General features: G+C 42.2%; 1 protein-coding gene across 1 annotated transcript in view; it reads left to right on the forward strand.

Annotated features, from left to right (window-relative positions):
• Positions 1 to 24,375, forward strand: part of plekhg2 (pleckstrin homology domain containing, family G (with RhoGef domain) member 2) — a 128,922-nt gene that overhangs the window by 35,149 nt on the left and 69,398 nt on the right. Inside the window, exons 3-4 of the mRNA XM_084716881.1 lie at positions 8,261 to 8,784; positions 21,659 to 21,759. Coding sequence (XP_084573007.1) covers positions 8,261 to 8,784; positions 21,659 to 21,759 — 625 coding nt within the window. The remainder of the gene's footprint in view (positions 1 to 8,260; positions 8,785 to 21,658; positions 21,760 to 24,375) is intronic.

Raw genomic sequence — 24,375 nt, forward strand, 5'->3', positions numbered from 1 at the left:
CTCTCTTAGTGTGTTTTGTGTTTTTCGGGTGGATGTCTGAGTCCCTCTAACTGTTACGTAACAGAGACAGAGTTCCTCCTGATGTGGAGTTAAAGGTTCATGTTCGTGTCAGACTTTACAGCACTGGAACATGAAAATAAGCAGGTGGCGTTGTGTTTGAAGTGTCTCCACGTGTCCGAGGACGGTGGAAGAACGTCCAGGTGTAAAAGACTACAGGAAAGATGAAGGAGTTCCTCAAGGAATGATCCTGGGTCCCCTCTAGTTAGATTGGACTGAAAATAACTAAGACCAAAGCTGCCGTGTTGGAACACGTGACACTCACTGAGGCCACCTGCTCACACATATTTAGTTTACACATCTCTGTCTATACGTTAATTTGCCATCAAACACACGCTGCTAACGGCTTCGCCAACTCACATCCCGAGGTAGACAGTTCAGCCTGGTGTAGGAACAGCGAGGGCAGACAAATGTTGGCTCCGCCCTCTGACTGCTGGACAAATCGTACTGCTTTATTTGAAAATGAATCAAAACTGACATCTCTAGTTTGAACAGACTCTTAATTTACCCAGAATGTCCAGGAAGTAAGCAGACAGAAAATTGTCGTGTGTTGTTTTGTCCGGCTGTTCTGTTCCACAGTCAGTGATGTGATGAGTCCAGGTCACAGAGTGATTTAATAGGAACGTGATGCGGCTTTAGGCCGAGCTTAAATACATTTTTGAGTCTGGACTGAAGATGTTTAACGACATGGAGGATTCATTTACACTGCAGAGCACTGAGTGTGTGTGTGTGTGTGTGCGTGTGTGTGTGTGTGTGTGTGTACACAAGAAAAAGGAACAGAATGAATTGTGCCAAACCACATCCTGTCCTCTCTCTCTCACTCTCTCTCTCTCTCTCTCTCTCTGGCACGCACACACGCACGCACGCACACACACACACACACACACACGTGTCCATGCTTGTGAGGACCCTCAGTTCCTGACACCTGATTTTATCTGTAATAATAAATCAAATCTAATCCTTCAAACAGCCTCTCAGCTCAGAGATATCTACAACTCAAACTGTGCATTATCAATAAAAAAAGACAGACAGACACACACACAGACACACACACAGACACACCATCAACAGCAGGAAATCAGACACGTTTCAGTCTGAATGTGACTGACAGACTTCAGTCAGTCTGTGATGGACAGACAGGATGTCAACTGACTGAGACACACACACACAGAAAAACATTACGAACTGTAAGTACGTCGACCTCATGTCTCTCTAATGTTTGTGTAGATTTCTGAGCTGCTGGTGTAAATGTGTTGCGATGGAGCCGATCAGTCTGATCTGGAGCACAGATTGATCAGCTGCTGCTGAGCTCTGAACCTTCAGTCAGGTTTCTGTTTGTCTGCTTAGCATTTCATCCTCACTGTTAATGTGTTTGAGCTGGTTATTTTAGCATTCAAAGGTTCACTGCTGTCTTTTGTCAGTAAATTATCTAAAGATCGACTCTGGTGGGACTCGAACCCACAACCTTTGAATCACTTCTTTAGAGCGCTGTCCATTGCGCCACAGAGCCTCTGTGAGGAGCAGAGAAACATATCACATCCTAAACCGGATGATTTATTATGTTTTTCTGTCTTGACATGTTTGTGGATTCAATGTGACTTCCCATAGACAAACATCAAGACTAACTGAATGGAAAATAAGGAAAAGCATTTAGTCACATAAACAAAGATGGAGAGAAAGATGATTCTGTCTGTCTTCTCACTGATACAGATGAGTTTATATGTTTTAAAGTGTAAGTCCAGAGTAACCCCTGCTGCCTGTGTTACTGTGTGACTTAATCTTTTACCAGAAACTTCTGTGTTCTGTGAGATAAAATTACTGTTTTTGAGAATGGAGTTTGGTTAGTTTGGAGCGAGTGATATTTAACTTATATAACTCAAGTTTTACATCAGAAAAGTCTGTCTGACAGGAAGGTAAAATAGTGGAAAATATTCTAAGTATAGTGAAAACTTAAAGGGATTTAATTTAAATCCATGTCCCTGTTGACCCTGTCCACAGCAGGACATTGTTTAACTTCCTACACTGGTTCTCCTGCTGCTTCTCTAAACTGGGTCGACCTCCATCTGCTGTACCTGCACCTCATAAGACCACACTTCAAAAAAAATCTGAACTCTCCCTTTATCTGATAATCGACATTTTCTGTGCTTGTTTTTTCTTCTCTGTCTCTCAGCTGTGGTTTGTGAACACAACATTTCTTTCTCAGCTGGTGACGATGATGATGATGATGATGATGATGATGATGATGATGATGATGATGTGGTGAGATCGGCACTCGCTGTTAATAACATGAGGATGAAGTCATGCTGGTTTTTGTCTTGGAGCAGAGCCACAGCTGATAAGAGGGAGGGATGAAGAGAAAAGTGTTTCGTGTAAAGTTTCACATGTTGCTGAAGTCTGAGATCAGTCTAAGCTGAAACTCTCTGTAACGTTCATATGAAGACTGCTGCATCTACGTCCCTTCATATCATTGAAGAAGACAGAAAGAACAAACCGAAACTTCATGAATGAGAGATTCTAAAGTCCAGTGAACAGACGCTGATTCATTAGTTTGTGTTCAGACAGAAAGTGCTGACTCGTCCGCCTGCTGCTCATCTCAAACCTCTCTGACTGTTTGTCTGATGTGCTCGTTTCTTCTGATTCAGTTCTGTGGTTCTGATTTACGTGTTCTGAGGACGTTTCGCTTTAAAAGCGACGTGTTTGGTGTCACCGTGTGTATCCACTGATCACTTCTCTTTGGAAGAAGGAACCAAACATTTCATCACCTGTTCTTTATGTTGGCTGATGTTTCTGTATCTGAAATGAAAGAGTTCATTAGAGAGACAGGATGTATGAATGAAGCCAGTGACACACACACACACACACACACACACACACACACACACACACACACACACACACACACACACTCTGACTCATACTCCCAACTGAGAACTGAAGCTTGTGTGAATGCCATGGCTAAATAAGGCTGTAACTGCTGCGTCTGTGTGTGTGTGTGTGTGTGTGTGTGTGTGTGTGTGTGTGTGTGTGTGTGTGTGTCAGGCTTCACCTCAGCTGTTTGTGTTTGAGAAAAAATAATAAACAAAACATCACAACTGAGACTGACTGCACAGACACAGTTTTCTTAATTTGTTCATCTGTTGTGAGTGCAGGGTGTGTTCGGAGTCCGGAGTGAACCAGTTCCTGCGTCCCACAGAGGTGTTGCTTGCAACATTCTCAAACATTCATCTGATTGTCTTCGCACTTGATGTCGCGCTCTATTGGCACTTCAGCAACACACCTGCAAAGTGTGAAGCTGATTAGACGAACCGTTCTCACAACATTCAGAGGCCTGGACTATCCTTAGCCTTGAGCTAACTTAGTCTCTTTTCACACACATTTTGTTAAGCCAGGCTTAAGCTAAGCACAGGCTAGATGATTGACGCTGCACTTCTTCTCACCCTGAGCTACATCGTTTGTTGGTGCACCGACTGATGTGAACATTTTTGAATGTTAAGTGAACACTCTGCTCTTTCAGCCCTGTTTCACACTGGCTTTTTTTTTTATCCCTGGGTTTAGTTGACTTTCAGGGGATAAGCCCACAAACTGTGGGCTAGCCATGCCCTGGAGCAGGGTCAGCTAGCCCCAGGCTAAAGTCAGGGTTAGCCCACTCTGGAATGTACAAGGATTGTGCTGGTGTGAAAGCTTTCTTAGCTCTAGGCTAACAGCTCCCTTTGCCTTAGGCTAAGTGCAGTGTGAAAAGCCCTCTAGTGGATGAATGGCATCAGATTTGTCACGGTCATCAACCAAATGTTGTTTTCAGGAGATGTGACATGTTTGTAATAAATGTCCTGCCCACAGCATTTGGAGTGGATATCATTGGAAACCGGTCTGTCCAGCCCCTTAAATTTGCAGATGTATTAGGAATTATTTTGTTAAATGCCTTCCTGACATTTTGACAATAACATGCATGATCCTTGAATTCGGGTTGTGGGCTGCCAGGTTTTGGTGACAGACGGATTTAAAATGTTTCATGGATGATCTGGCCACTTGGGTGACGTCAGATAAAAAAAAGAGTTTCCGAGGAGAAAGATGATATTGAAATACGGGAGAAACCTGTGAATAATGAGAGAGTTGGCAGCTCTTTGTCTGAAATCACCTTCTGAAAATGTCTGCTCACTGGCAGACTGGCTATCGTTAGCTTGTTTAGTTGCACGCAGCAGATTGTTTGGATAAAGAGCTGCTCGACAGCTCAGATGCCTCTCTGACTTTGAAACAAGCATCATGAGTTACCTGATCCGTTAAGGGTTGTTGAGTTCAATCTTTCAGTGACGTCCACTGAGATCCAACAAAATCTGTTGGTGGTTTTCCAAGTTCAACATCACATCTTGATGTGGAACAAAGAACAACAAGTCTTTAAACCACAGGTCTGTGCCACACTCACCATGTGGTCATACCACATGTATGAGGAGGCTAACTGCTTTGCAACACTGCTGCTGGCAGCTGTTAGAGACATTCCTGTAGGAACCTGAAGTATCAACGAAAAAGGAGAAAAAACGAGGGTCTTATGGGTGCATATAGGAAAATGTTCTCATTTAACACGCGGCGAGGAAATTCCTCCTGCCAGGATGTCTGGAATTCAAACACTAATGAAGTTTAAATACTTCTGCAGCTCCAACAGTCAGGACAGGTGTGCTGTTGTCTGAGTGGAAACTGGAAATGAGTTGATTATAGGCTCTCATGACATTATGATGAAGGGAAAAGATATAATTATATGTTTAAATATAAGTGAATGTGTTTTATGAGGGGTGGAAAATGAGAGGAAACTGCCAATCAGAGTCTTCCTATGGACTGTAAAGTCCTGTGGACAGTTGGACCAACAGGACTGGTCCTACGCTACGTTAGTTTTAACTTGGCATTCTAAGTCCAACCTAATATTAACTCTGTCTAAGCTTAAAGTGTCTTCTTGCTAAGATCAGGTGTAAATCTTATGCCTGGTCAAGAGCAGACGTAAAGTCAAAGTCTAGGCTAATTAATACAGATATTAATACAGTCATGAAGGCTCACAGAGACGAGTTATTCAACAGAACTGTGAGGAAAATGAAAGCAACACAGGTGGGAAATGAATTATGTGCAGTCAGAATTTACAAGAAGGCCCAAATAATTAAGCATGTCCTTCCTGTTTCCTACCTCAATGCAAGGAGAAATTGCTTTTTTTTTTCATATTTGATCCTCTAAATCGTTGCTGCAAAGTAGTCATGACTACTACAACGCACGCTGCTAGGCAACAGCCAAAGTCTTGTGGGCATTCACAGGAATGCACATTGATAAGACTGGGCAAAGTTAAGAGTAGGTTTAAGTCTGGTTGTGCAACTAACGTAAATTTCATTCTAAAGACTGGTCTTAACTAAAACTGACTTAGCAGTTAGGACCAGGCTTAGTAAAAACCAGGTGGTCCAACCTGCTCCTGGAAGCAGTCACAGGTTTGCTACCATCAGACCAAAACCAGAGGTGACCTGGGTGGATCAAATATTGTTTACCAAGAAATATTACAGCACATAACTTTCTCTAAAACCAAAACTGTTTGTACAAATTAACCAGATGTTTGTGAATTAATGAACTTTGGGCCCCAATTACACGTCTCATTTCAACTCTCTCATATCCTGATAAAGATGGAATTCAAAGGCCCTTTCATGCTTAACTAATTTGTTCTGGACCTTCTGACTTTCCAGTTTGATCCAAACCGGTATTGCAGGTGTGAACCTCCTCTGGACCACACACGGTCTGGACCAAACAGTCAAACCTTGGTCCAACAGAATGAGGTGGTCTCGGTCCAGATCAGATTGAACCATGGTTTAGTTTGTTCTGGGAAGTTCTGGCAGGCTATGATCAGAACTGGAAAAAGGAAAAACAAAGCATCAAAACAAAATACCCCACGTTTACACATGGGGAGAAGATGAGGAGATCAAGGACCCTATTTAGATGATCTGTAGAGCATCATCTCAAGTGTCTGGTCCAAGTGCGTTTAGGGCGTGTCCAACCCCACTTGTGCTGTTATATGGCACATAATCTGTGTGCTAAGTAAGGTGCGAGGGGTTGTATTTATTCTCTTAAGTAATCACAGGTGTGTTTTGGGCGTAATATGAATTAAACCAATCAGTCAGGTGCACCTGTGTGTGCATTGTGAAACCACCTGTGTAGGTGCATCTTTTATAATACGTCTTTTAAATGTCACTGTGTCTTTGACTTCAGAACAGGTTTCTGTTGGTCAGTGGTGCAACTGCTTTCTGTTGCCTCCAGATATCACTATGCCAACAAAACACCAGACCAACACGCCCACAGGTGTGAAAATGACAGTCGTGTCTGTCAGAAACTGACAGTGACAGTTGCTCTGCGCTGTGCGTTGGACTTTGCTGGATGTAAAATAGACCCCAAATGTTTAAGTGACATTTGATCAACTTTATATGTGTCAGTTAAAAGAAAATATTTTAAAATTCTGACACTTTTCTTTTAAAGACATGTTTTTGGGCTTTTTTGCCTTTAAAGGATAGGACAGCTGAAGAGCAGATAGGAAACAGGGTGAAGAGAGAGAGGGTGACACACAGTAAAGGGCCACAGGTGGGAGTTGAACCAGCAGCCGCTGCAGAGAACTGACAGCCTCAGTACGTGGGGTGGACGCTCTACCAACTGTGCTATAGGGCCGCCCTGAATTCTCACATTTTTCAATTATTACCCAAGAGGATGAGAGAGAGAGGAACTGAAGTGACATCAGATGAAGTGTGAACAGGCCCTGAGTCAGTTTCATTCACCCTCAGACTCAGACTGTTTGTGTCTGATGACAGAACATCTTTGTTCTCATCTGCATGTAAATCAGGGCAGAGATCTTTACAGGAGTGTTGATGAGCTTTAGACACTTTACAGTCGTCCACAGAGACAAACGCTGTGAGTGAAACAGCTCAGAGCTGATGTACTGAGCGGAACTGATTGGTTGAGGATGAACACTGATGTGCAGAGCTTAGAAAAAGAGGAAGAAGTGAAATGTGTCAATCAGTGGTGAACTGATGCTCTGCTCGGCTGCGCACACACTTCCTGTTTACTGTGAGGAAGACAGCTGCAGGTTCACATGACTTTAATTCAGTTTAATGATCAGAGAATCGTTTGACAGACCGGACGCTGCACGTTCTACTTGTTGGTTCTTTAAACAGAGCTGGACGACAGCTTGATTGACAGGTAGGTTCTGTAGTTACACCTTTAATCAGAGTCAGCTGTCAGGAGGGAAATCTACTGGACAGATAAGTTGATTGATTAATTGATGGACTGATTCCTTCACAGTTAGCGTGTTGGTCAGAACAGGAAGTAAACTGTGGTTGAAGTAAATGAGGATCTTTCATGGATGTTGAACTGAGGTCAGTAAAGACTGAGTCACTGTGACGCTGCACTCAGGGTCAGGAGGGTTACTGTAAAAATGTATTCTGATATAGTTACTGATTACCTGTTATAGTCAGTAACATAATCCAAGTATCACATTAGTAAAGTAATGTAACTTGATAACTTTCTGCTACCTTTGGATTACCTCTAATGTCAGCACTTTGTCTGTTAGCTAACATGACCTGCTGTATTCGGTCTGTGTAGTGAAAGTTAGTGTTTGGTCATGTAACTGTCATCTGATTCTGTCTTATTGTTTTGTAAAAGTAATGAAACACAGTTACAGTTTTTTAGTATCCTAATTATGTAATCTCATTACATGTAATCTGTTACTCCTTCTACTTTCATTATTGTTAATAAATCCAAAACAAGCAGATGAGGAGTTTTTTTTGGGGATGAGCTCAATACTGTCAGTACTCCATATATTTATTTGTTGAATGTAGTTTTAATTTTGACTGTGTCATCGACCCGTACGACAACATTTAAATGTGTTGATGAGTATGTGAGGGTCTGTGTGACGTAGACTGTTTTAGTGGAGCTCAGGTCGACACCATCAGTACCTTCAGTTCATCATGTGTGTATTGTACATAATCTCTGTGACTAGAATGAAAATATGTGTCTTTGAATTTTTGTCTTGTCTTTCTTTAGTGAGGTAAATGCGACTGTTTGGGGTTTTTACACACTGATATCAGATCAGTACTTAATGATGCAGATGCAGATGTGCAAAGTTCAGGTATCAGAATGCGAAGGAAATATTATTGGATGATGGACAACCTTTTTTTTCCTCTCTGTGTCTCCACAGCCGCCAAGCGTCCCTCCTCAGTCTCATCTCTGAGTGGGATTGTGGGTAGGATGATGTCGTCCAGCGATCGAGGAGCCTCGTCCTCCTCCTGCACCTCCGTCAACACCGTCTGCTCGGATGGCGAACGTCCCGCTTCCCTGTCCCTCTCCTCCTCCGCCTCCTCCGTCTCCCTACAGGAGGCTTCCCATTCCTCCTCCTCTTCCTCTTCCTCCTCCTCCTCATCTTCGTCTCTGCCGTACGGTGCCGTGCCGACATACAACGCCTCTTCATCATCATCATCGTCCTCCACGCCGAAGAGGAACGGCTCCGACATCAGCCTAGACCTCACTCCACTCATCACGCCGGGAAGAGGAGGCTGTGTCGCCAAGGTGACAGGTGGAGGTCACCCCCCTGATGGACACGCAGCCAATCCGTCGGCTGCGGCAGCGGCCACACCCAGACAGCTGTCGCGGCTGGAGCGCGTCGTGCTGGAGATCGTAGAGACAGAACAAGCCTACGTCAGAGATCTGAAGAGCATCGTGGAGGTAAGAACCTGACGAGTACTGAAACAGTGCTGTCTGACTCTTTTATGTCAGTGTTCTTCCTCAGAGAGTGACGGTGTGATTAGCCCTTTAATAAGAACCAACCACTAAATTCAATATGTTAAGGAAAAGTCCCACAGAACTTTTTCTGTTTAGGTTGAAACACCTACAGTTTTACACATGTCCAAAAAAAGATTAGTAGCAAAAATTTGAGTCTTCTCAACTTTGTCATCGTTCTACAACACTGATAAATTAAAATTAAAATAATTATTATTTATTTCTGTACAGTTTTTTTCACTCATGAGGCTCTGGAGTCCTCTGCATCAGCTCAAAATCACAAAACACATTTTGGCTCCAAGTGTCTGTTTCACTTTGCAGTAATGTTTTTTCCAGGATGGCAAAGGCCTGACCCACCCTACTCTGCCTCTGATTGGCTCACCCTAATGTTCTTACCCTAACCTGACCTCATCTCAGTCCTCATGCCTAAACATACCCAGAACCTACCAAACCCAGATGACCCAAACCAACGAAGGTATCGAGCACTGACCAATCAGAGTGAGAGCAGGCTGACTCATGAAAAGAAACCCTGTCTGATTGATGTTACTGGAGAGGGAGTGGCTAAAGGGTTAACAATAAGGCCAGACAGAGCGCCTGCACAAGGATGATGTATGACTTCAGCCTCTACTGTCGGCCATATTTGGTGAACAGTGTTTAATTTTAATGTAATGACTCAGAAAATTAAGATGTATCATAAAAATACCAAAATACACCAGAGGGGGACTTTAACACGAATCTAACAGGAATTCTGGACGTTCACACACTTCAACTCATTACCAACATGTCAGCAGTTGAAAGCCTCTGTGTGTGCTTGTGTGTGTGTGTGTGTGTGTTTGTGTGTGTGTGTGTGTGTGTGTGTGTGTGTGTGTGTGTGTGTGTGTGTGTGTGTGTGTAACCAAACCATGGCTTTCTTATTTATTTTGAGGTATTGGCCCTCATTAAATATACCTGTCAGCCAATCAAGATGCTGCTGTGGTGCACCCACATAAATAGAACACTACACAGCTGTGTGTGTGTGTGTGTGTGTGTGGAGGCCAGCAGCAGGTAAACTGGCCCAGAGGCATTCACACCTGGCCAGTAAATCTAGTCTACATCTAGCTCCTCCCCCAACACACACACACACACACACACACACACACACACCCCCCTCCGCCCACTATTGCACCACAGATAAACTTTTTCAGCACTGACTCTGGTTTTTCGAATCTTTGACATGTTTCGCTGTGTGTTTTTATTAATTTATTTTTAACTTGCACACATTTAAAACCACAATAAAATACAATGATAAAAGAAAAGTAACACATTTATGAGGCGAGGTCAGGAGGCCTTATGGAAGGGGCCTCCCCCTCTTTTAAGAAGAAACAAACAAACAAATAAAAACAATAATACTAATCAAAACTAACACAAACATAATTTAAGAAACAAAAACTGACAACAAAAATACAGAAAACAGAAAACCAGTCAATAAACAAAAGATCCAATGAAAAACATGTACCAATAACTAAAATAAATATGAAACAAATACCAACAGATGAATTTAAAGTCTGATTAGCTCAGTTGATCTGCTGCTCTGTGTCTTCATCATCCTCCTCTTCCTCTTTCTGTCTTTTAAATTCATCTCTTCTGGCTGAAAAGTCACTTTCTTCATGTTTGCAGTTTCTAGTAGACTTGCACCGATTTCAACTTTCTTAGCCGATTCCGATTTCCGATTTTTGAGGGGTCTGACCTACCGATTCCGATTTTGGCCGGTTCCGATTTTCAGTCTTTCTAAGAACTGTAATTGACAGCATTCACAAACATTTTTGCAACTTTTCTTGTAAATATGTTCATAATAAGACACTGACTATTAAATATTCATTTAATACTTTCTCCAAAATCATCCGGATTACAACCAGGCCTTATTATAATTTTATATTAAGATTATGAATTGGGTGAACGTAATCTCGCGAGATCATCTCGCGGGATTTCGTGGGACGCGATTTCACGTGATCTTTTGTGGAAGCAGATGTAAACAAACCGGAGACTAACGTGGTGCAACAGTTTGAAGTAAAACTTTGCCGTGAGAAAAACAAACACAGAAGTTAAAGGAGTCTGGATGAGAAAATGTCTGAGGAGAAACATCAACACAGGTTGTTTATTCTTCAGCCAGAACAGGAGGTGAGATTTGAACTGTCCCTCTGTGAACAGCAGTCTGCTGCTAGCTTGCTAGCATTAGCCTGAAGTGCGAGAGAGTTTACGGCTGTTTTGCGACATTGTCAGCTGCTCTGTCTCGTTGTAGACTGTCTGTCTTCTCTTTATCCTGTTCTTGGAATCTGTCGCTGACACCAGCTTCAAGCAGACGTGTGTCAGAGTGTGTAGCTGTTATCAGCGCTGTGTTGATATCATGGTCAGTTTGTCTGCTGCGCGCATGACGTGACCATCGTGCAGAACATGTGTGTGACAATGACGGGCACTGAACCGGATTTGTGACGCTGACCGGCCAGTCACCGGTCAAGGCCAGTCACGTGAAAACCGGCCCGATTCCGAGCATTGCCGATTAATCGGTGCAAGTCTAGTTTCTAGTTTGTCGTTTCTGCAGCAGAACTGTAGTACAGACTTCACTGTGGTCGGTATTTCACAGTGAGGAATGTCTCACTGGAAAAGTTTAAAGTTTTCTGTGGAGTTAAAAATTAAGGGAGTTTTGAATGAAGAATAGTTTTGACTTTACGTGAGAATTTGCTGATTTAGTTGTTTGATTGTGTGTAGTTCATCCATCATTGGTCCAGGTGCAGCAGGAGTCAGCCAGGCAGCGTGTTTGTGTGTGTGTGTGTGTGTGTGTGTGTGTGTGTGTGTGTGTGTGTGTGTGTGTGTGTGTGTGTGTGTGCATGTGTGTGTCTCCATCTGTCAGACTGGAGTGTGAAACATCCTTTTGAAGTAAAACAGAGAATTTACTGCTGCTTTCATCCTCTGCCATGACTCACACACACACACACACACACACACACACACACACACACACACACACACACACACACACACGTGGCCTGGCTGTCATCAGGTTTATCAGCTGTCTGTCAGTTTCTTCTCTCTGACCTTCCACAGAGGACGAACCTGCAGCTCTTTCTCTCATCACCACATCTTTCTTCTTCGTTGGTTAATCCCTCCAGACTGTCTGTCTGTTTTCATCCCCGCTCACAGGTTATTGTCAACATCACATGACCAGTATCATCCTGCTTTATTGATGCATCACTTGTCAAAAATCTGTTAAAAACTGCAGCAGAAAGTTCTGACTTCAGTGAAGACAGTTGACTGTTCAGTGTGAGAAATCCAATCTGTTTTCATGCCAGGTCATCGAATGCGAGGCTCTACTGAATATTTCAAAGCTTTGTTCAGAGCATCATGAGCAGGAGGTCTAAAAATGAAGACAGAATGAAGGCGTGGCTGGACATGTTTGTTATCTTGTGCTCGGTGAAATGAAGCGTCCTTTGGAGACAACCTGCTGTCTCCAAATATTTTGTGCTCTCACTCTTGAACTTCTCGAACCAGATCTGTCTCTTGGCATTAAAAGTCTTTTTTCTTTGTTTCCTCCTGGTAAATCCACCGTCATGCTGCTAACACTTGTGCTCTTGGCACACCTGCTTCTTAAAGGTGATGAGAGCCGACTTTCTGATTGGTTTATTAGATGCTTGGCTTAAACTCGTCCATGAATTAATCAGGACAGTTGTGCACAGCTGATAGGTGTATCCCACTGTGTGCTGGTGGTGCAAGGGGCAGGACAGGATACCCCTGCACCCCTGGCACAAAACTCGCATATATATGATATATGTGCGCTTATTGAGCTAACAGTTAGGTGTTAGAAATTGTCAAGATATTGTTGTCACGGAAACATCAGTTTTTTTATTTGTCACACATAAGTGCCCCTTCATTTTTCTGCCAAAGAAAAACACCACACAGACACCAAACCTGTCCATTTGATGACATCATAAAATGATCAACAACATGATGATCAACAAACATCAACAACAGACATTTGAAGATTTGTTCAAAAACCTCAATAGAAGCTTCAAATGTAAAAATTAAAGCCGGACGCCACCGGATGCCGCCGGACGCCGCTGGACACCAGGTTCTTCTTCCACAGGAAGAAGTTTGGTGTCACTTCCTGTCTTGTAGTTTTTGTACAAAATGATCTTTGCTATGATTTTTTCTCAGTAACGAGGCGTCAGTTCTTCATGGTTCTCTGCCTTCTGATTGGTTCAAACAGAGTGGATCTGATGAATTATGGCGACTTGCTGAGAATAAAAAGTGGTAACAGTTGGTTCAGGAAATGAACTGATTCATCGAGTCACACTTTTTAAAAACAGACTTTTTAATCTTTACATCTTAATCTTTAAGATTTTGACTCTAAAATTTACAAATTAGGACTCGAGTCCAAAACGCTGCAGAAATAGAAACTCTGTGTGTGTGCGCATGCGTGCATGTGTGTGTGTGCGTGTGTGTGTGTGTGTATGTGCGTGCGTGTGTGTGTGTGTGTGTGTATGTGCGTGCGTGTGTGTGTGTGTGTGTGTGTGTGTGTGTGTGTGTGTGTGTGTGTAATGTAAGCCTTCATTCCTGCTGCTCTCTGTATTTGAGGTTTTGCTGAAGTCTGGTTTTGATTGAGGCTACATGATGTCACGCTCACTGGGAATCTGAACCGACGACCATAATAGGCCTGCATGTGTGTGTGTATGAGTGTGTGTGTGTTTGGGAACAATAACATCTCAAACATGCAGAGAAAGAGGAAAAGAGTGAGAACAGCTCCTCTCTGTCACTGCAGACTCTTTCAGAGTAATTCTGAGCTCACTCCTCCACCTGGCTCCACTCCTTTCATTCATTTTCTACAAATGAAATCTTCTCGTCTCCGCTCGTCTCCGCTCATCTCCGCTCGTCTGCCTTGTCTCAGCAGCTCGCTGTCAAATTGCTGAAATAAGTGAAACCAAGTTAAAATAAGTGAAATAATTTTGCCTGATTGTGAGGTTTTCCTCGTAGTTTTCTGAGAGAGAAGAGTCGGTCATGGAGTGAACATGAGACGTTCGGTGCAGCAGGGATCCTGTTGTTGACCTGCAGCCAAGTGGGACAGGAAACCGAGGGGGAGGAGGAGGAGAGAGACGGGGGAGAAACAGATGACGGGGGGGAAGACGAGAAATCAGGAGGGGTCTGAAATCGAGAAAAGAAGAGGAGGTGGGATCAGCGTTGGATTGAAGGGAAATTGGGGGACGAAAAAGGGGGAAAGTATAAAAACAGAAAGAGGGAGGGAAGAAAAATGTGAAGTGGAGAAGAGAAGACTGGAGGAATAAAGAAAAGGAGAAGACAGCAGAAGATATGAGGAATAAGAAGGGAAAGACGAGGAGGATGAATGAATACCTACCAGCTGTTAGAATTACAAACAGCTGCCACAGATGCAATATCCAGTCTAAACACTAATAATTTAACAAACCACATCAATACAAAACTCTGTCATATAAACACTGTTATTAACAGTAATAACCCTTCATGCAGAGAGAATAAACCATCAGTATGTTCAAATAACAATATTAAATCAATGATTAATGACCGTCTGTTCTCACAAACAAGGATGAGACCATGAGACATGTCTGTCAACTTCAGCTTCTAACTTGAACTTGTTAGTGTTAGTTTTCTAAAAGTTCCAGTTGACTTTCTATTTAGAAAAAACTGGTGAAAATCCTTATTTTATCATTCAGTCCTTCCAGGATTTTAGAGGCTAACACCTAAACATATTGCAATATACACTACATGTCAAACATATTAGAACACCCCAGTTTTTTATTGAGAATTATGCAGTTTAATGTCTCATTGTACTTTGAAATGAAAGCATAGATTAAATAAACAATTGAAGTTAAAAAATAAATCATGGAATCAATTTATAAACCAAATGTTTTCTAAACTTTGGACTCATCAGTAGCCACCTCAGGCAGATAGAACAGCTGAACACACTCGTGACATTTTTTCTACAATGGAAATCAAATATTCTTCAGAAGGTTCTTCCCAACTCTGCTGCAGAAGTTCTCATAAATGTGTGGCTCTTGTTGATTGCTTTACTTTCACTCTTCTGTCCAGTTCATCCCAAACCAGCTCCATGGGGTTTAAGTCTGCAGACTGTGTTGATCCACTCCGTGTTTTCAAGCTTACCATCTCGTTCTTTTTTCTAAAGGTAGTTCAGGTACAGCTTGTTCTTATGTTTTGGGTCATTATCCTGCTGTAGGATGAATTCCTGACCTGTTAGGTTCATACCAGAGGTCACTGCATGGAGCTGCACAATGCTGTGTAGCCGTTTTGGTTCAGGTTGCCTCTCTCTCTCTGTACAAGTCACCGACCCTGGATCCAGTAAAACAGCTCCAGACCATCACACCTCCTCCTCCATGTTCAACAGTTGATGTCACACACTGAGGAAGCATCCTTTCTCCTACTCGACGGCGTACAAAAAAAAAAGTCCTGTGTGATGAACCGAAGATTTAAATTTTTGATTCATCAGTCCATAAGACCTTCTTCCAGTCTTCAGTAGTCCATTGTCAGTGTTTCATGGCCCAGGCAAACCTCCTTTTCTTATTCTGACGTCTTAACAATGACTTTCTTGCTGCAACTCGACCTGTCAAACCTGCAACTCGAAGTCTTCTCTTCACAGTTGAAACTGAGACTTGTTTACTCTGACCACATGAAGCTGTTGTCCTGTGAGCCGCCTATCACACAAGCTGTTGACTCTCAGAAACTTGTCCTCTGATTCTGTTGTGTCTCTGGATCTGCCAGACCTCTTCCTGTCAGTTTCCTCCAGTTTCTGAGTGACTTTTGATGGTGAAGGAACCTGTACTCACTGACACCTTGACTTTCTTCACTATTTCTCTGTAGGAAAGACCTACATTTGTAAGTGTTATGATGGTCTGTCTCTCTTCCATTGTTAATTGCCTTTTTCTCACCATTTTTATAACAACACACCATTTTCTGCAGTACAGTACTGTTCAAACACTGTTCATGAGGGTGTGGTTCCACAGTGTGTTCCAGCACTACTTTTATGCAGACAGAGGGGTTGTAAGGAATCAAGAAAAGTTGGGACACCTGTAGGAATCAGTAGCACCAACTTTCAAGACTTGATCAACCTCCATTGCTGCAGAACACCTTTCAGTTTTTAACACAGTTCTTGTTCCTGAAAAAGTATAATTCTGAAATGTACATTATTTTTCAGTTTTGGGTAGCTTTACCATTTTTTTAACCTCTGGCAGTTCAACACTGACCTTTGTACCATTTCAAGTTATTTATTGGACTTCAACTGCTTGAATGTCAATAAAAAACTGGAAAAATTGGGGTGTTCTGTAGTGTATGTTGCAATATTTTTAGAAAATCAAAGGCAACTTGTTGCAGGGAGAACAAAACTCCTCTCTGTTTGTCAGTGTTCTATCTAACCTCACCAAAAGTATGAATGAAGAAGTTCACCTGGAGGGGATATTTTTGGAGCTCAAACTCAAAACCAGCACAAAATGACAAAGTATAAAGAAATGTAAGTGCACAGAGCGTTGATAAATGTCAATAACAATGACAAACCTCTTTAGTAATCAAGACCTAAACAAACAAAACAAAACCCAACAACAACAAAAAACAACCACTAAATAATAATTAATAAAACACTGAGTGGGTTCACTGAGACGTACATGTAAGATTTTAGCGAGGGGCTGCTGGGATTGCTGGAACACACAGGGAACTACAATGATTGGTCAGATTTGTGGAAAAGTTGCAGTGATTGGACAAAATTGCAAAGATTTGTTGAATTTGTGTGAATTGTTGTATTTGCAGCATCACAACTTCCTGGAGGAAGTGGAGGGACTATATTGTTTCAGTCCCTCCAGGAAGTTTGGATCACAACAGTTCACACAAATTCAACCAATCATTATGAATTCTGCATAACCTTACAATATTATAAAATAAAATTTTGTCCAAACTTATTTTCACAAATTTTGACCAATCATTGTTGCTTCCCCTGAGTTCATCAGAGCAGCTGTCATAGTGATATATTGATTATGTATTTATTCTGCAGTGTTTATTAAGTGACTCACTGTAACCTGAACTGAACGTGTAATGCCACACTGACGGCTCAGTTTAACTTTCTGCTCCATGAGCATCATCATCATTATCATCATCATCATCATCATCATCATCATCATCATCATCATCACCTGCTGCTCACAGCACACACTCACATACTGTCCTGTTCCTTAAAGGAGCTACACTAACGACACCACACTTCAATAAAGTTCAGTAAAATATAATTATTAAGGTAATCCAGGTAAAACGCCATCCTGTGGGAATATGTTGCTTTGTCGCCATGATAAGAAAAAGTCCTACAGCCCAGACTGTGACTTTGACTCTCCTGTACCCAAACCAAACCTTGTCCACAGTGTAGTGATGGGAATTCCGGCTCTTTTTAGCGAGCTGGTTCTTTTGGCTCGGCTCCCTAAAAAGAGCCGGCTCTTTCAGCTCCCAAGTGGCTCCTCAGATTTTTTGTTGCTCAAATTAATTTATTACCCAAAATAATGTAAAATGAATTACTAATGTAAAAAACATACATTATATCAAATGTTTATTATTTATATGACTTTATTTATACACTCAATATACTCAACATGGAGGAGAGTAATACAATATTAAGCAGAGTGCTTAATTTTGACAACAAACACCACATATTATATTAATTACTAATTTTCTGTGTAATTGTAATATTTAACACTGGATATATTAGTCTTCTGTTGTGCAATGAAGTTTTAATCTGTCAACAAGCAGATATTTTGTCTGATAATAAAGATTATATATATGACTTATATATGACTTGGTTTTACAAGGCAGATAAAAGAACAGATGTTACATGTATCAGAAGGGGGATCACTTTATTTTAACTTCAGTCAGCAATCAAGAACGCACTTTATTTCTTCAGCTATGATCGTGGTCTGCAGACTACAGGTAACCTATTCTCTCTTAACTCTGTTGAAAATTGTCCAACTTGACTGTAGATTTTCGTCTCCACTTCCTGCTGCAGCTGCCTGATCTCGTCTACTTTCCAGGCGAGGCGCAGTTCATCTCAAACAAGTGTATTTTCTCACCTTTCAAGCGTGTTGTCTCTGTAGCGCATGTTCTCTCTTGTCTCCCTCCCACTTGCTTATGTGCTCACTGTGTTGTGTCTATAACCCCTCCCCTCCCCCTTCTACTCAGTGTGGACACACACACACACGCCACCAATCATGTGCGACTTTAACAGAAAAAAAGAGGAGAAAAAAAGCAAATCGGCTCCCAATCAAGAGCCGGTTCCCGTCGTTCACTTCAAAGAGCCGGCTCTAAGATCCGGATCGTTCGCGACCGACACATCACTACCACAGTGGTGTCCAATCAGAGGACACTGGTGTCTGATGTCACTGACTGATGATGTCATACTTATTGAGGAAAACAAATGACACATTTTAATGATAAAGTTTGAAGCACTAAGGATATAAATAAAGCATGACTACAAACGTACATTTAAATTTTAAGCCCCCCTCCCCCTCTGCCTCTCTGTGACCCAGATTCAAACAAAGACACGTCTCTCCTCCTCCTTTCTTTTCTTTCTCTGATCCATTGTTGTTTCATTCTTCTTGGCGTCTCTCCTTCTTTCTTTTCCTGAACAGACCGTTACACCTCTCTGACTCTTCCTCATTCCTCCTCCTTCTTTTTCCTGTTGAACTCTCATCTTTTACTCATCTCTGTTTCTTTAGTTTCCCTCCATCCATACCCTACAGTGTGTGTGTGTGTGTGTGTGTGTGTGTGTGTGTGTTTCCTGTTGCCTTTAAAAGCTGATGAATGTGGTCTCATTATACACACACACACACACACACACACACACACACACACACACACACACACACACACATTCTTGTATCAAATTTAGTAAAATGAAATGATGAAAGACAAAATGGGAGAGAAGATTTTTTTCTTGCAGTCAAACTGTGTAGAAAACAAATCTGATGAGAAACCTTCTCTGTAATAAATAAATTATCTCGTCGTCTCGATGACGTCTGGTGACGTCGTTTGGAGCCAGAGGTCTGTGCAGTAATGATTGGGGGTGGAGCCAACATATCAAGGTCCCGCCCATGCAGCTGGCCAAGTCAATGGCAAGCAAATCTCAGCTGTCAATCATGACATCATCAAATAACTAATGAAAACCAAACTGATCAGAAAAATGAAGACTCAAACAAACATCAGCGTGAAAAGAATGACCCACCTTTTGTTTTACTCTGTAAATTTAAAATAAGATTCTGTCTTCTGTCTTAACTGAACTTGATGTCCCAGTAGAGACGTCTTGGATGTGAAGTCGGACTGAAGCTGGTGAGCTGACCTCAGCCTCTCACAGATTATTTTCTCGTTCTCCTTGGACAAATTTCTGTCTCTTTTCGTCCAAACTGTCTGCGTGTCTCTGGCAGATTTTCCGTTCGTCTCAGAGGCTTCTGTTTGCTTCGTTCTGTCTGATGTGTTACTAATAAAACCGTGATGATGATGATGTGAAAGTTTCTTTGTGGTTTCTGGACTAAAAACTGTCTCCGTCTTCGCTATTATCTCATCCCTCACCCTCACTGTCCCCATGTCTCTCGCCCCTCACTCCAGTGTAATCTAATTACTGGCTACTACAGGAAATGACCTCATGCGGCCTGTGACAGGATTGGATGATGGATTTTAGTTTGTTAAAGTTTCCATTACAGCACCACTGACAGACTACAAACAGCGTTCTGTGCCGTGTTTGTGTGTACAGAGATTAGAGGTTGAAATATTATAAAGCTGCAACATCAGACCATGTTTCTGTTTATTAGCAGCAGTAAATACTGAGAGAGACCACTGTAAATATTAACACTGAGATACTAAATTCATGACATGACTGAGCTTTATGTAATTATCCTGAGGAAACAGGGATTTGCTCAAACTAAAAGCACAGACCGTCTGATGGTCTGTGTCTGACAGCGGTGCCATCAGGTGTTTGAGTTTTACCTCATCATCGAAACAAAAATGCAGCTAAACACATGAAAACATCCATGTACCCCAGTTTGTTGTGACTGCACGGACTCGCCCTAAAGGCTCTGATCAGCCATGCATGTGTGGAGCGCGTCCTCCAATCGAACTCCAGTAAACAGTATTAACACAAGTTACAGGCGTCCATGGTGTCTGCAGCTGTCTGTGCACACGTCCAGGGAGGTGGGGGAAGACTGACCCACTGCTCCTTTGTGTTGGAAGAAGACAGTTAAGGTGGTTCCAGATAGTGTTGTGCAATACACCGAAATGTCACGTTTTGATACCTTTGTGTTATTATTACTAGGGACGGTTGGTAATGACCTTTATTTTAAACAGGAAAGCAGGAACTTATGCGGCCGCAGAAACAAAGGAAACTGTTAATCCTTTAGGCTCAAAGCCCCCATACAGTGTCTCGAGGGAAGGCTCAGGGAATATTGAGCCACACCCGGAAGCAGGAACGAAGACAGGATCATGAGTCCTCAGAACCAGACAGTTCAATACAAAAACAGGCATCGGTACCTGAGAGGAGCTGGTTGGAAACTAGGTTGATGAATAGTGGAATCCAGAACCAGGAGGGCAGGCTGAAGAAGCGGCAGAATCGACGAGGGATGAGCAGATGGTAGTCGGGTCCAGAAGAAACTGCGATGACAGAAGGACACACCAAGCAGCCACAGGGACAGGCAGGCAGAAACCAGGAACATAGAGACAGATCTCATGGTCAGGGACAGAAGGCTGAGGTGAACATCCGGGAACCAGGCAAGGCAGGAGAGTCAGATGAACAGGGTAGGCAATCGGGAAAACAATCCAGGAAAAAAGGCTGGAGAGTCTTTCAGGGAATACAGAAGAACGATCTGGGAAGGCATGAGAGTGCTGAGAGTACAATGATTTAGCCTGAAAATACACTTATTACCTTTTATTGAATTCCTTCAGAGTCCTCACTGCAAACATTAGACATGACATGGAGACATGGAGCTAACATCTGCTCATACAGCCAGTCACCGTCACGAGACTCTGATCATCACAGTTAGTTTCTCTGCTCTTCATTGACTTCCTGTTTTTCTTCTTTGTTGTTTCCTGTTTGACTTCCTGTCTGATGCCAGCCTGAGCCCGGCGTCGCTGATGGCTCAGGTGGTTTCCTGTTCACACCTTCGATCTGACAGGTTTGATTCTATGAACGTTCTGGTATGTTAAGAGAGGCCGGATGCTGCATCTGAAGTTTGTTGCAGAAGTTAAAACTGCAGACAGAACGCAGACGTGTTAAAAGGCCTTCATGGCACATCAGAGCCTTCAGAAAAGAATATAAAGTCATAAAGACAAAAGTTTAATTAATGTGAAGAAACTTTGTCCTTTAGCTGTAGAGTGTTACTACATCAGTGTGGTCAAAGGAAAAGTTTATTTTGATAAGTCAGAATTCAGTTCAGTGACTGTGGCTTAAAGGAATCCCTGCTCAGTAACCATGGTAACTGATACCACTGAACTGACCTGCTCAGTAACCATGGTAACTGATACCACTGAACTGACCTGCTGTGTGGGAGGTTAACTGTCAAACTTCATTTATCTGTGTGTTAAAGACAGTTCTCTCAGGTCACATCACTTCTGTCTGTGCAGAAACACAAGTTTAGACCTTTTTCTTTGTGACCAAGCATGAATTTACATGTTTAGTTTCAAAGAGTGTATCGATTTAAAAAAAGTTAAAAATCATGTCTCACAAATTTTAGTGTCTCATGTCACTCATGACATCGTGCCTCTCTGTCACTATGTGTGTCTGCAGGATTATCTGGGCTGTATCATCGACTGCGGCACTCTGCCTCTGAAACCGGAGCAAGTCAGCGCTCTGTTCTGCAACATAGAGGACATCTACGAGTTCAACAGGTAACTCACCTGCTTTGTTGTTCACTAGTCTTTCATAGGCGGACCTTTCTCCATACGCTGTGTCAGCACTGGAGAAGAAAAGTCTGGTTGCACACATGATCATTCTGCCATAGGGAGAAAAAAAGACTTGTTTTGGTGGAACATTTGCATGTGAGAAGGAGAGCTGCGGCGTCAAAATGGCTAAAATCCCCACAAAAGAAAAGTTAATGGCTGCTAGTTCATTTGTGCTCGAGCATTCATGTCAATTTCTCTTCTGGACCAGAATAACTGAGTTCAAATTCATGCAGAATTTTTGCAGAATGAGTCAGTGTCTATTTATGAGTCAGAAAAATCATTAATAATATTGTAGAAGGAGTAGTTTGTTTCTAACTGTTAAATTGAGCAAAATCTGAATGGAGTTTGGCAGCAGAGAGGCTATTTTCAGAGCAGTGGTCCTTTGTTTTCAGGATAATGAGCATAACTTTACATTGGCAGACATCTGACAGAAGATTCACTTATTATTGTCAGTTTACCAGGTTATGTGCATCCTACGTTCCTGCAGAGCTCCTGCAGAGCTCCTGCAGAACATTTTCTTCTGATTTCATGGTTTAATTTCATTCTCTGTATCACAATTTGATTCAGAAAAAGGGTTATATATATTTTCAGGAGTGTGTCAGATGCTTCACTTGTGTTTGTAGTTCTCTGAGTTGTGACGCTGGTGCAGCGTCAGCAGTGATGGAGCTGAGCTGGAAGACAAAGCTGTTGATTAACTAGTTGATCTCTGTGGTCAGGAGCGACTGACAAAATGAGACTGTGGATACTCCTTCATCGTTTGCTTACAGAGCTTTTTGACATACAGCGAGCAAACAAACTCTAGGATGGAGGGTGAAAAAATGTCCAGATTTACTACGAGACATGTCACACAGACGTCACTTGTGATTTCTCACTCTGCAAACATTAAATGTCAAAGTTATTCATTCATAACATGTAATTTTCTTTAAGCTTTGTTAGAATATAATTGGGGAGAAATGTATGTTTACTAGCCTCACACCTAACACTCTTGAATTGATCTCACTGTCCCAGAAAAAATATCAATATTGGAGTAAAATCATGAGAGTCTCGCGCTGTCCTGTGTCAAGGCGTGCTCATATCATCCCAATCATTTGGTGTGAGCTGGTCCTAAAACTCTATCATTAGTCAGTCTTTGTCCCATCTTGACAATCCTAAAAAATGAAACATGTTTAATATTATCAGAAGTCTTGGCTCATGCAAACAGTGACGTTTAGTGACGTTTCCCTTGTGACAAGAGGACGCCACTCACTGGACCAGTCATAGTGAAACTTTCTGAAACTTTCTTTGTATGTGAACAATACATCATCCAAGGAAACTGAAAACTGAGAATTAATATATTGGGAAATAAACAGACATTTTTGCAAATCAAACAAGCGTGGGGACAAAAGAATCCAGCTGGAGTCTTGTAAATATTGACCCTGCAATATCTGCAGTCTTTGAGTCTGTGACTTAAAACTCTGTGACTTCTGACAAATTGTCTTTAGATGTCAGAGGGTGTCAGCCTTTTCTTCTTTTCAGAATTGGTCAGCATTATTTTGTAATTCCCAACAGCTCCCCTTTTCCTTCCAAACCTCACTCTTTTTGAGGATATCCTTTTAAAAGCTGTTCTGTGGATCATAAAAGATGCGCCTCTTCTCAGCCTCATAATTAGTCTCTCGTTGTCCCTGTTGACTGCTGACTGGAGGGGAAACTGGAATGTCAAGGACGTCATTATTGATTTTATCCAAAGAAAACAGTGTGCAAAACTCTTTCAGTCATCTTTGTTTCAAAATGATTCAGGGAAACGTAGTTGTATCTCCCAACAGCTCCTCTTTTCCTTTCCAAACCTCCTCCTTTTTGAGGATATCCTAATAAAAACTGTTCTGTGGATAAAAAAGGATGTAAAATAAGTCCCTCTTCTTCAAGTGTGAAGAACTGCAAAAATAGAACCAGGTGACACGTCACTGAAGCACAGAGCAGTTTAGGACGTCTTCATTGGTGTAAAACTGAAACAGTCTGATGTTTGCTTCCTAACTGACATGTGGAGGGAGTTCAGAGTAGATCCACCGCTCCTTTGCTTGAAAACATCCTCCTGGGCGCCTTCCTTTTCTGGTTTTCTCAGCACGTCCAACTGGATGGAGACACCGGGGTAGATCCAGAACATGCTGGAAGGATTACACATGTCATCTGGCTCGGGAACACCTCAGGATCTCCCAGGAGGAAACTGGAAAATGTTGATTAGAGGCAGGTCTGAATGGCCTTGCTTAGCCTGCTGCCACTGCGACTCAACGCAACATGAATAACTAACTGGCAGTCACAAGTTATGAAAAAATTATATTTGATACACTGAACTGAAAAAAGTCCTCTAAGCTGCAGCATTAGTACCAGGAAATTCATCGCTGTCCTTTGTTTGGACTCAGGATGTTGAAATGAAACAGACTGATCAGAGCTGACTGAGGGTTTTGTGAAGTCTTACGGTGGTTGTGTGTCAGTTGTCTCGTTCGTTTGTGCTGTGTTTTGCTAACATTACCTCTGAACTGTGCAGGATGTCATGTAGAACACCGATGGGTGTTGAACGTACACTCT

Source organism: Lutjanus erythropterus, chromosome 4 (genome assembly GCF_056507025.1).
Source record: "Lutjanus erythropterus isolate fLutEry1 chromosome 4, fLutEry1.hap2, whole genome shotgun sequence".
In the NCBI taxonomy this organism is placed as follows: domain Eukaryota; kingdom Metazoa; phylum Chordata; class Actinopteri; order Lutjaniformes; family Lutjanidae; genus Lutjanus; species Lutjanus erythropterus.